General features: G+C 35.7%; 1 protein-coding gene across 1 annotated transcript in view; it reads right to left on the reverse strand.

Moving 5' to 3' along the window:
• Positions 1 to 13,875, reverse strand: part of LOC107727750 (IQ motif and SEC7 domain-containing protein 1-like) — a 179,252-nt gene that overhangs the window by 112,018 nt on the left and 53,359 nt on the right. Inside the window, exon 3 of the mRNA XM_016537709.1 lies at positions 5,416 to 5,523. Coding sequence (XP_016393195.1) covers positions 5,416 to 5,523 — 108 coding nt within the window. The remainder of the gene's footprint in view (positions 1 to 5,415; positions 5,524 to 13,875) is intronic.

Raw genomic sequence — 13,875 nt, forward strand, 5'->3', positions numbered from 1 at the left:
GTTGTATTTTGATTAATAAAATAAAAAATATAAAAATTACAATACAAAAATGAAATTTAAATTACCCTGCTTCTAAATAAATAAAGCAGTTATTTTTATTTAGTTAAAAACGGGTCAAAAGAGACCTCCGAACTAGTAGGCTACCAGAAAGGGAAAAAAAACAACAACTTCATGTTTTTGCTCAGAATTCGTTTTTAATCCCTGCATGATTTTAGTCATACATGATAAATATCAAATGCGTTATAGCTTGACTACAAGTTTAAAAATAACGCTGCAATTGTTATAATTAAGGAAATTAAACTTACCATCATGAAATGTGTCTACACAGGCGATAATGCCAAAAAGAAAGAGAAACATCGGGAAATAGGCATATTTTATTCAAGACATTATTATATGACATCAACATGCATTTATCATTTTTACAATCACCGCCAGAATGCCCAACATCACCATGATGAACTTAAAATTGGGTTCAATTATTTTTCCTCAACAGTTTTCCTCACAAAACGAAATTCATTTTAAACACAAATTTGATAAGAACAGAGTGGAAATTATTACCAAAAACCAAAATAACAGCAAAGCTGATATTTTCTGTTAGTTTAAGCACAAACTAAGAAAAGTTAAACCAAACATTGTGGCAATTATTAATAATAATAATCATTTAATAAAAAATAATTTAAGTATACATTTGAAAGAGAAGAAAGAGATGTTAAAAACAGCTGATATAATCTCTCTCTCTCTCTCTCTCTCTATATATATATACACACATATACACATACACATACACATACACATACACATACACATACACATACACATACACATACACATACACATACACATACACATACACATACACATACACATACACATACACATACACATACACATACACATACACATACACATACACATACACATACACATATACATATACATATACACACACACACACACACACACATCACTGATTCTTGAGAAGTGGGACAAAACAGGGTGAAATATTGAAAAACTAAAACCTTGTACTCAGACAAATGAAACTACATTATTGTATCTTACATGTACTAAGCTACTGAGATATGCTTTGATTCAACCTCCCAACTTTTCTCTTATTTTAATATATATATATAAAAATGTGCTTTTTACCTTGGACTGTGTAATATAATTTCAACTTTATCTTTAACATCAATCGAGATATTTTTAACATTTCAAAACACATTCTCATGTTAGCAGACAGATTACATTTCAGATGTGCCGAACAATTCCTCAACAAATCTAAAATACCATAATCAAATATTATCAAAATATTCATCTGACAGAGTTGACACATCTGACGGTGGTGACGAAAACCTGAATTTGTAGTCATTTTAACTATCAAATACATTGAATCAATCAATTACTGTATTAAAACAAACACAACAAACAGTATGTTATTATTTATAAAGTTTTGTTTATTCACTTTTAAGTTTAAGTTATTGTTTATTCACATTTAAGTTTTTGATATATCATTGGAACTCTAAACAAATGATCCAAAAATGATCAGAACCCCTATGATCAGAATACAAACTAACTGAAATTGGAAGATGGTGTTGCCATATCATGGTTGTGACACAGGAAGTATTATCTAAAACTATAAAACTCACCAGAGCCTGTCTGACACTGATGTACTCTGCAGAGGTGGAATGTGGCAAGTTTGTGACCGCTGCCACTGATATACCCTGATTTTTTTTTAATGAATTTTAATGAATGTCTGACGGTGTTGACAAAAAGTGGGGACACAACTTTAAAACCTTATGAAACACATGTGTCCTTGAAAAACAACCTTGCTTTGATATGAGATATTATTAAGTGTTGCTTTTGAAAAAAACGAGCTCTTTTTCATAATTAAAAAATATTTTTGTCCATTTTATTGCTTATGAACTATACATATATATATATATATATATATATATATATATATATACTGCAGAAATAGCATATATTATGTAAAGTGTGTGGTACAACATTATGCAACTGCAAGCAATGGAATGACACAACTGGTAACTCGTCAGCTGCTATTTAGATATATGTCTGCCTAGTGTACAATCACCTGAAAGCATTTTTCCGACAGCAACCACCACTATCGATCTCATGGTCTCTGAGTGGAGTCCTTGATTACTAATATGAGGCTGTTGCAATTAAGAACCTGGTTGTTGAAGTACAGAGGCTGTAATTTACATGCTAATATGTAGCAGAGGCTAGAATCTTTTATTGTGTCTAAAATCAACATTGGCGTTTGGATGTAATTGCATTCTTGATACAGAATGTTTATTACCTTGTTAGCTGGTCATGAAGTATTGAAGAGGAGCAAAACAATAGCTACTATTTGAAGTCTGGTTTTAAGAAACGTCTAGCATGATAGTCTTAACTTGTGTACCTGGAATTGCACTTGGGTCTCTGATCAATACCCATTTCCTTAGTGCTTCGTCAATTCCCGGAGCCATGTCAATTTTCAACCTAGGCTCATTAGAAAAATGTGCCTCTACCTACATTTTTGCAAAACTCCTATTCCCATAAATACACCTCAGTGCAGTTTTATCTGAAATGAACTCTAGAGACTAAGAAATTTAATTCCTTTTCAGAAAAATCATGATTTCAGAGGCAGATCATCGAAAAATAAAGACAATTTTTTGTACAGTTCCTTAAAAATATTGTTATGACCTCAAAACACTTTTGCCATAGTAAAATTTGACATTAACATTACGTTACTGGCTCCACGTATGGCTTTTCTAATGTAAACTTGCTCGATAGCTCACCTGGTAAAGCATTGCACTTATGATGAAAAGAGTCCAGTCGAACGTGAGTTACATTAAAAGTGCTCAAAAAGAAAAAAAGCAGGCTGAAATGGCATGGTTGCTTTAGAAAATGTATTTTTATCTCATGTTTGTTTTTGTTACTACTATCGGTTAGGTTTAGGGTAGGCTTTAGAGTATGTTGTACACAATTTTCAAATACAAAAGAGCATTAACCTTTTAGCACCACTTTTGCTTTCTGAACTGCTGCAATAATGTACAACAATCAACGCAATAAAACATTGCTAGATTCACATTAATTTGATAAAAATTTAAAATAAACATCTCTCAAAGGGTGATTGAAGCAACGTAACATGTCTCCACAGGTACATTGTTCCAATGAGTCTGGGTTGTCAGTTTTGGTGGTGCTCTGTGTCTTTCACACATCCTTAAAATGGTTAGTGTTCATCCACATTTAACAAAAATAATTAATTAACCTCTTATAGACAATTTGCTTCCCATGTGCTACCCACATTCTCATTTAGACAAAAAGATCTGCTTGAGAAAGTCTTTGCTAGTCTTAACATATTTTTTTCATTTATAGTACAGGCCTGAGCGCATGCTTGCACACTTTAACTTTTTTCTTTCATTTCATCCTTTTATCATTGCCTTCCCTGCATGGCTCAAGCAAAGTCTGAGCTCATGAAACCAGATTTGAGAGATCTCTGAACACTCCACCCAACTGTTTGAGCCCAAGATCCCACGGGATGACCGATGTTATTTGCAGTTGCGCTCTAAGCCTGACATGTTATCTCGATCCGTGGTCAACGGCAGTTAATGTACAGGGATGTCTCGAGCCCTTGCGGTAATCACTAATGTTTATCAGAACCCGTCATCTCCAAAGCTAATTAAGAATCATCAAACAAGGCTAAACAACAGAGCTAATTAACAGGACACAGAATAACAATCCTCCACGGACAACAGGCTAGCATGAATTTTCATACAAACTAGCAGAGGCTTCTAATCATCCGATTTCTATGGATGTGCTATTGGCTATGCTAGTGTGCTAGCACACACACATATTAAAAACTACAATCTCTGCTACTAGCTATATTACGGGGGAAAAAAATTCTAGCATGTAACAGATTGTGTTATAGATCCAATACTAGTGCTGTCAAACGATTAATCGCGATTAATGGCATCCAAAATAAGTTTTTGTTCACATAATATATGTGTGTGTACTGTGTATATTTATTATGTATATATAAATACACACCCATGCATGCATATATTTAATAAAAATATGCTATGTTTATCCAATACTAAACTTTACATGTCTTCTGGCTGGCTAAAACACTATGACTATCTGGGACAAGCTGTTCCGTAATAATTTATACACTGTTTAAAAAATTCAAATATTAAAAAAATAAAATAAAATAAGACTCCTAAAGTGAATGTAGACAAAGTCAAAAACTAGCATTTTGCAATACCTGCCAACAGCAATTGAATCGAGAAAATGTATCGACTATAAATACTTCATAGTAGACATGCAAATATATTCTGCATTATTTTTATTATAAATATTTTATTTAAATGCGTTTTATATTTATATGTTTTATATTTATATATTTAAATATATATAATACAGACATATAAAATATTTTTGTCTTCTTTTTACATTGAAAACATGGTAATTGCTAATTTAACTCCGTTCACTCAGGACTGTTATTCAGCCAGCATGGACAGTGGGCAGAAACTGAATAATGTGGTGTTAAAAAAACAAAAAAAGACAAATTTCAAATTTTCACTCTAAGCTCGTCCATCTAACTTGACAGTAAAACCTTGCATCATACAACATGTCATACAATCAGCAGCATGACATCCTACTGCTCCAAGACAAAGTCAAAAACTAACATTTTGCAATACCTGCCAACAGCAACTGAATTGAGAAAATGTATCGACTATAAATACTTCATAGCAGACATGAAAATATATTCTGCATTATTTTTATTATAAATATTTTATTTAAATGCGTTTTATATTTATATGTTTTATATTTATATATTTAAATATATATAATACAGACATATAAAATATTTTTGTCTTCTTTTTACATTGAAAACATGGTAATTGCTAATTTAACTCCGTTCACTCAGGACTGTTATTCAGCCAGCATGGACAGTGGGCAGAAACTGAATAATGTGGTGTTAAAAAAACAAAAAAAGACAAATTTCAAATTTTCACTCTAAGCTCGTCCATCTAACTTGACAGTAAAACCTTGCATCATACAACATGTCATACAATCAGCAGCATGACATCCTACTGCTCCACAGCAGGAGAAATCTATGTGTTTCTTCATTTTCTATCTGAGTGCACCATCAGACACAGGAGGTCCGCTTTCACAGAAGCCACAAAGAAGAAGGAGCATTACAGCACTGCTCTGGCCCAGTCATGGCAGACACATCTATTAAAAGAACACGGATGTGCATTTTTGAGCAATCAGCCATAACACCGTTATGATGGGAGCATGACAATTTGCATAACCTGACACCAGGCCACCAATATGTGTGGAGAATAAGATAGAAGTTAGTCCATGCAGCAGCTCTGAGATATTAGCAAGCGAATATCAAACCCTTCCATTTACCCAAGAGATGCAGACTTCCATTTGCGACAGGGGTAACTTCTTCGACACAGCGGCACAATAAAGTTGCCAGGGTTATCTGTGACATCGAGGGGCAAAGAAGCATGCCGTCTTCAAAAGGAAAAGAAAGAGAGAGACATGTTCAGCTTACAAGAGGTTCTTGATGTTCGGTCATGCTTCAAACAGATCACAGTCAGCAAGGAACAAATCACAGGCAAGCCGTGATGCAGTCTGAAATGCACTAAAAATGAAATGTACTGAATCGGAATGATGGAAAAATGCTGTGTGTACATGCGCAATCAAACCAATTATGGTTAAAGAGGTTCTCCCAAAAATGAACACTGTCGTCATTTACTCACCCTCATGTCATTGCAAAACAATTGGACTTTCTTTCTTCCATGGAATGAAAAAGGAGAAACTTTGAAAAACACATACTGTACTCTTTTCTATGCAGTTAAAGGGGTCATATGACGTTGCTAATAATAACATTATTTTGTGTATTTGGTGTAATGCAATGTGTTTATGCGGTTTAAGGTTAAAAAAACACAATATTTTCCACATACTGTACATTATTGTTTCTCCTCTATGCCCCGCCTTACTGAAACGTGTCGATTTTTACAAAGCTCATCGGTCAAGACTTTGTAAAAAAAAAAAAAGGCTGTGAGTCAGAAGCGCCAGAGTGTCCTTGCAAAGTTGGAATTACCCCACTTTATAGAAACAGACACCGGCATTGTAGGCTACTCTCCCAGGGAAACTGGCGCTTCAAAAAGTTAAAACTTTCAAATGATCAAAAATAAGTCTGTAAGACTTGTGTACTACAGCTATATCTTCTAAAGTCATATGATAACAAAACTGAACTATAATTCTTGTTGAGTCTTGATAGTTATTAGTGTTTCGCTGTATATGTAAACACTGTCACTGAATTCAGTAGTTGTGAACTGAATGGCAGGCAACTGAAACTCACTGAAGAAGTGTGGGAAACCAATCAGTGCTTATAGACCAGGAAAGCTGACCAAGGCTGTTAGAGGACTGGAATATCTCGTTACTTGCATCCGGTGTGCATTGCATCTCAATGATTTCAAATCAAGGGCAGGAACTTTCGAATATGCATAATCACAACCGACTATTGGCTGAATCAGCTCTCATCTGGCTGAAAGAATGTAAGGGGCGGACAGAGAGAAAAAAAGCGAGTGAGAACATGCAAGAAAAACAATAATGAAATGTAAAAGAAAGACAAATGTGTTTACCTAATTAACCAGAGTGCCAAATTCATGAAAACTCTTTATCATCTCTCCAAGAAAAAATAAATAAATAAAATAACATCTCCTTGAAAACAAAGGAAATTAAAAATTTAAGGACAATATTGCTGGGAAAACCTTCTCATAAGCGGATAGGACATAAGTAGTCTAAAACCATGCCATGCTTCCTCGATTCAAAAGCATATTTCCAATTATCTGAATATCCGTCGTCGACTCTTCAATAAGTAAAGTCATTTAAGATTAAAAGCAAAATCCTGTGCTTATCCAAAATGGATGAGGACATCAAGTTAGTCCTTCTTAGGGCCAGATGAATAAATGTGCACAATATATTCATAATTATTTTACTGGCGACAAAATTAAGCAACATTGTGAATATCATTCAAATATTCATAAATCATGCCTTTATAATTTTTCCTACATTTTTACTCCGTGTTTTAGGTCTTACATTAAACATTTTGATTATTTTAACTAGATTTTAGCTGATACATTAAACATTTTAACCTACTTTTAAGAGATTTTAGAGCAAATGCATAAATACAACAATAAATAAAGAATATCATCAGATGGCTGAAAATTGATATTTTTTTAGCTATATATCACACAGTCCTTCTTTCCAAAGAACAAGTGATGAAACAAGCAGATTTTTCTAATGTAAACCATTTTAAGTCTCTATGATTAATTAAAAGGGAAAAGATTACATCTCTTCCTGTTCAGTTTCATAATCCTCATATCAGTGCACAAGATAATCTAAAGCGCTGAAGACACAATCCTGTGAAAAGCAGGTAGCATCCGACCAGAAAATAACATCTGCCTTTCTACGCTGTTCAGCCAGTCTGATGACATTTGGCTAATGTATGCAGAACATCTAAAAATCTTCATATTACGTCCCAAAAGGATGGCGGTATCGTAGATTATGGGAGAATTGCTCTGCCTAATCATTACTGGTCAAGGGTTAATTTGCGTTTGCAATGAGTAATAATCTTTTCCAGACTATTAATGAAATCTAATGAAGGTGTATAAGAGGCTTATTGTCAGTACAATTAGATGTCATGTTCACCACAACTGCTTCTGAGAGACCAGAGGTTTGAAGCGGTTAAACAGCATCTGTGCCATCCTGGACACCTGGTAAAATTAAGCTAGTTCTACCAAACCAATTACCGTATCTTATTTTTCAATCTCACATCCAACATATAAAACCTATGATACCTCAAAAAAGGCTGATTTTTGAGCATTGCAGAGCATACCGCCCAAGTCAATATTACATGAGATTAAAAGACCAGATGTTTGCTGGATATCTGAGCCAGACATACTTTGAATGTCATGTTTTGCTTTTTTGAATTACGAAACTTGGCTAGTCAGGCTTAAATGTGAGTATTAACATTCACAGGAGGCGACACATGCTCTTTAATCAGTTAAATGGAATGCAAGCATTCAGTATTTTGCTTAAAATGGATTCTGTTGATTGAACAAAACTTCAATTGAATTTCAATCAGAGGCACCAAGGTACCTCATCCAGTTAATCAACTACTTGGAATGGCTAAACTTATTACATTAAATTTATATTTACCCAAAATCTCACTCTAATTTGTCGCCATGGCAACAAACCAATGAATCAAATTGATCAAAATCCCAACACGTTTTTATAATTTCCATTTTTTTCCATCGGCACAGCATGTAGGGCTGAATTATAAATAATTTAGTTTAATGAACCTTCTTATACATCGGCCAGCCAATTTCCCATGATGCACACATGTCCATTTCCAGCCTGCTAATATTTATGACTGTGCATTTCATGGGCAAAAAAAAAAAAAAGAGCGATCTTGCAATGTCACGTCAAAGCCGTTTGGTTTACAAGCCATAACCACAAGACAAAGAAGCTGTTCTCCTCAGCGACTGCTAACCAACGATAATCGGTAATGTCATGGGATTAAATCCCTTTGAGTTTCCGCCCTGTCTGCCGTAAGCTTTCTGTTATCACCACAGAGCAGGTTCTGGAGTTACATAACTCCTACAACCAAACAATCGCTCCCAAACTTAAAAAACTGTCCAAAAGCTGGCAAGAACTCAAAGCTAGCCTAAGATTAGCTTCAAGGACTAATTGAGCTGCAAAACAGCAGTGTGAGCTTCATTTTATAAGTTCAAAAGTGTGCTCAAACAAACACCCCCCAAATATTTTAAAGGGTTAGTTCACCCAAAAATGAAAATTCCAAACCTGTAAGACCTTCGTTCATCTTCGGAACACAAATTAAGATATTTTTGATGGAATCTGAGAGCTCTCTGACCCTCCGTAGACAGCAAGGATATTACAACGATAAACGCACATAAATGTAGCAAGGACATCAGTAAAAAAGTCCATGTGACATCAGGGGTTCAACTGTAATTTTTTGAAGCTATGAGAATACATTTTGTGTGCAAAGTAAACAATAATACTAATTGAGCTGCAAAACAGCAGTGTGAGCTTCATTTTATAAGAGCTGTTCAAAAGTGTGCTCAAACAAACACCCCTCAAATATTTTAAAGGGTTAGTTCACCCAAAAATGAAAATTCCAAACCTGTAAGACCTTCGTTCATCTTCGGAACACAAATTAAGATATTTTTGATGGAATCTGAGAGCTCTCTGACCCTCCGTAGACAGCAAGGATATTACCACGATAAACGCACATAAATGTAGCAAGGACATCAGTAAAAAAGTCCATGTGACATCAGGGGTTCAACTGTAATTTTTTGAAGCTATGAGAATACATTTTGTGTGCAAAGTAAACAATAATAACATAATTATTCAGCAATTCTTCTCCCCGAGTTACCTTCTTCATTCTGGGGTACTCTCCAAAATGGCGGAAGACGGTAACTTGATTTAAAAGTGAAAAATGGTTTAATTTCTCTATTTCTCACATAAACCTGGCTGAATGATTCCAAAAGAACTGAAATATAGTGCAAGGACCACTTTTATGGTGTTTTTATGTGCTTTTTTAACCTTGACAGCATTGATGTTTACTACGAATCTTCAATTCTTCAACATTTCTCCATTTGTGCTCCACTGACAAAAAGTAATACAGGTTTGGTATGTATTTATTTACTATTACTTATTTATTTATTTGTAAATCTATGTAAGTGAGGGGAATAACACTATCTGTGAGAAAAAAACTGACCTTGAACATGTTAACGTTATCAACGAAACACATGGAGACATGATTAAATTAACATAGCCTCGTAAAAGCAATGCTAGCAAGTCAGTAGCATGACATTGTGCTGACCCTTTCCTTAAACAACATAATCTGCGTCAAGTGATTGCTTTTGATTCTGTCTCATCTTAACCCTCTGAATCTCCATCCCACCCCGGTTACTGACCCTAAAAACGGTGGGCAAATTTTCATTAGTTCGAGGTCCTTGGTTTCATCTCACAGCATCGATTCATGTGTCATTTCTGCCAATATTATATTGGTGATTCAGAGAGAAATAAAATGTCCCTGATTGAAATACTCAAGCAAAGCCAAAAGACTATTCCCACTTCTCATTGAGCATATGCTGCTAGCAATGGAGCTGCGTTTAGCAGTACTGGCCGGCACCCAAACTACAAAACCGAGTAATTGTGTTTAAATGGTCCAGACTGATCAGCATTGTGATCACAGATCTGTTCATTCCTTTCAAACGGTTTCCTCAGATCCACCACACAACCTCCGTGTTACCATCAATCGTGCATGAAAGTAAAGAAGCTTTGAACCAATAAGCAACTGGTTTAATGTGCAGGGCTCCGATTCACTCTCTCTTGGCCCCTGGTGCTGTGAAACAAACTGAATCCGAGTGGCTATGCGGTTCAGCTTCACTGCACAACAATCCATCACAGATCTGCCAGTTTGAGAACGGACTGACTGCTAACACATGGGTGCCGAAAAACAAGGCCAAGCCACAAGTGTGTCTGGAAGACCTCTGGAGATGAAGAAATGAAATAAACATGGTCTATCATTGGTGTTTAACCTTCTTCAGATAAACCCGCTGTGGCTGGTCACTTTATATGTCAATCAGACATTCTCCTTTTGTTTAAGTGAGCATTAGGGATGCACCGAATGTTCGGCAACCGAAATTATTCATCCGAAATTAGCAAAAAAAAACTATTTCGGTGTTCAGCCGAATAAGCGAAAAGACCGAATAAATAGCACCGAATAATGACATGACGCGATCAAATAGAGGCGTGCACTTATGCAGCAAACAAGTCGGCAGCATGGAAGCAGTTAAAAATGTCCGAGAAAGATGCAAAAAAGCACCGGCAGCGAGAGATTAGGCGCGTTTCCATTACAGATTTGTGCAAAACTTTGGCGATATTTTATAAATATTGATAAAAAAGTATTGCGAAATGACGGCGTTTCCATTAACCAATGTTATGCGACTAAAACGTAACTTTTTCCTCTCGCAATAAGTCATGGCAATGGATTTTGGTGGGAGTTTAATGGATTTTGGCTATATTTATGCGTTTATTTTTACAGAAGCAGCGCGGAGAGCCGCTTCAGAAACGCGTGTGGTGCGGCTGGTAAAAACACAAGCATTGACTAGAGTGGCCGCAATCAGCTTCAGTGGCCATATCAGAGCCACACTGCACGGCAGATGTGTGCAGTGTAAATCGTCTATGCATTAATGGCAGGGAAAGCCCCTTATACTCGAGAGATGCCACGTATGAAGTGTTTCTTGGAGGTTGAAACAGACTTCTAAATCCCATCTGCGTCCCGTACAGAGGTTACAGTACATTGAAAAATGATCATATGACTTTTTACATACACCATGTGATCTGTAAATGCGAAAAAACATTTCCATTGAAGTTTTGCAAAATATTCCCTTTTCGAATTGCCTGAAAAACCACCTCATGCGAGCGTAAAAAGTTTTTTGCAATATATGGGAGTTTTTGTGAAATTGACGCGTTTCCATTAGGCGTATTTTCAGGGTTAATTTGAAGGGTAATGGAAATGCAGCTACTGCATAGCATGTCTCCGATGAGAAGTGGTAGGGGTGGTTGTTGCTGGTTACTGTATGATGATTGAAATCACGAAATGGCTTTAAATTAGTAAATGAACTGCAGAATGTGGTTTTCTAATACACACACAAATTGCAGGTATTCTGACAACGCTGCATGAGCTTGCAGCGTATCTGCTCCAAACTGCGAAGAAAATCAGTAACATTTTTATGAATTTTTACAAGGCATGTGACAATGCGATATGTGTGAAAAACCCAAATTTGAGAATCATTTATAAATCTGCTGCTGTCAACAAAAAAAGCTGAGAAAAAGCAAGAACTCCATCAATATTCATAAATGTTAGTATTGTAATTTTACTGTTGTTCTGTAAAATAAAATAAAAAAGTAAGACAATAATGATAATAATAATTACAACAGCTCTATTAATGTTTTAATTCTCTTCTGCTCAGCAAGGCTGCATTTATTTATACAATAAAAAATACATGCCTGATTCAAGAAGGGGGTCTCAAAAATAGCCAAAAAATATTATTTTACTAATTAATTTTAAGTTAAATTGTGCTTTGTTGGTATAATGTCTGCTAGAATGTTAAAACATTTTCAGTGTTAAGTACATATTTTTAAATTGTTGTTTTATAATTGATTTTTTCTTTGAAAAGCAAGACAAAACAGTAAAAAGCACATTTTGGCTATGCAATTATGCAATGGTGAAAGAAATTGGCAAAATACATGGGGGAATGGGGGAAATACATTCATTTTGTTCGGTTTCGATTTCGGCTTCGGCCAAGAATTTTCATTTCGGTACATCTCTAATGAGCATTCATTTAGTCAAAGGTCTGGCTACAACAAAATGTTTTTGCGGTAACCTAATGTTTGTAAGTGCATCTCCCCAGCTCTGTTTCCTGCTGCAGTGACCTCTTTCACTGTGCAGATGAATCATAAAGAGGTCATTATCATATTGCTAATATATCATAGCAGAGGCACAGTACTTGAAGCAGTGCACCTCCATAATTCAACTGCTCTCCTGTTAATAAAAGTGCTAAACCTCCATCCCAAAAAAATGGTGCTGTGATAAAACAGTCCTGTGGAGTACTCTTATGGCGCTTTTCCACTGCATGGTACGGCACGGTACGGCTCGGTACGGTTCACTTTTGGACCATCACTGTCAATAATGGGTGCATTTGGTACAAGTCAACTGCAGTTCACAAAACATTTCACTCCCAAAGTTGCATCAGTGGTGTGATGATTCTGTGATGTTTTACCAGCTGTTTGGACTCTCATTCTGACGGCACCCATTCACTACAGAGGATCCACTGGTGAGTAATAAAAATCTGGTCTGCGTCTATAATTGCTCACTGTAGTTTCTGTATACAAAGTTTTTGAACAGTAAGATTTTTCATTTTGATTTAAAGTACCATTGCCATGCATTATATGACTGATAGACTGCAGTGTTTAAAGTTAAAAATCATCATATGTGTTCTACTGAAGAAACAAAGTCACCTACATCTTGGATGCCCTGGGGGTAAGCAGATAAACATAAAATTTTCATTTTTGGATGAACTATCCCTTTAACAAGGCACAGGTGCTTGGACAGAGCTCTGTAACTTTCACTCACGTTGAAAAAACATGAGCTAGAAAGCAAGGAGGATGCTAGATATCCCCAGAGCTGCTGTCTTTGCAGTAGCCACTTGCAGTGGTTGTGAACTCCCCATAAGAGAAACTTCACAGTGTGCGGCTGCTCCACATTCCCTACATCCCTTTGTAGCAGATCAGATGCAGAGTGAGAGAGAGAGTGAACACAGACACTGGCCCCACAACAACGTAGTACAACCAGTATTTGTGCCAACACGAAAACTTCAGAGACAAAGCTGGAGGGGACTGAGAATTATTGCCTTGTAAAACCCACTCTGCTATGATGTGGTAGAGATACAGGGTGGATTAAGAGGAAACTGTGCACAATTAGTGAGAAGAAAGGGATTTTGGGAAAACTTCAAGTGCTGTAGCACTCTTTCTCTCAGGCTGTGTCCGAAGCTAACGGGAGCCCCTTGTGTAGTTTTTCAAATATTGTGATGTCAAGGATCCCCATACACTGAGAAAAATTTGGAGTAGAAACAATTTTCACTTAAAAATAATTAAATATAATAATAAAAAAAAAACATAAAGTAGCACATTAAATTAAATGTGAAATTTTGAAGTAGAAAGCCTGAAATAGTATTTTCTTTATATATATATATATATATATAT

This window comes from Sinocyclocheilus rhinocerous, unplaced genomic scaffold, assembly GCF_001515625.1.
Source record: "Sinocyclocheilus rhinocerous isolate Xijiao unplaced genomic scaffold, SAMN03320098_v1.1 scaffold576, whole genome shotgun sequence".
Classification (NCBI taxonomy): Eukaryota; Metazoa; Chordata; class Actinopteri; order Cypriniformes; family Cyprinidae; genus Sinocyclocheilus; species Sinocyclocheilus rhinocerous.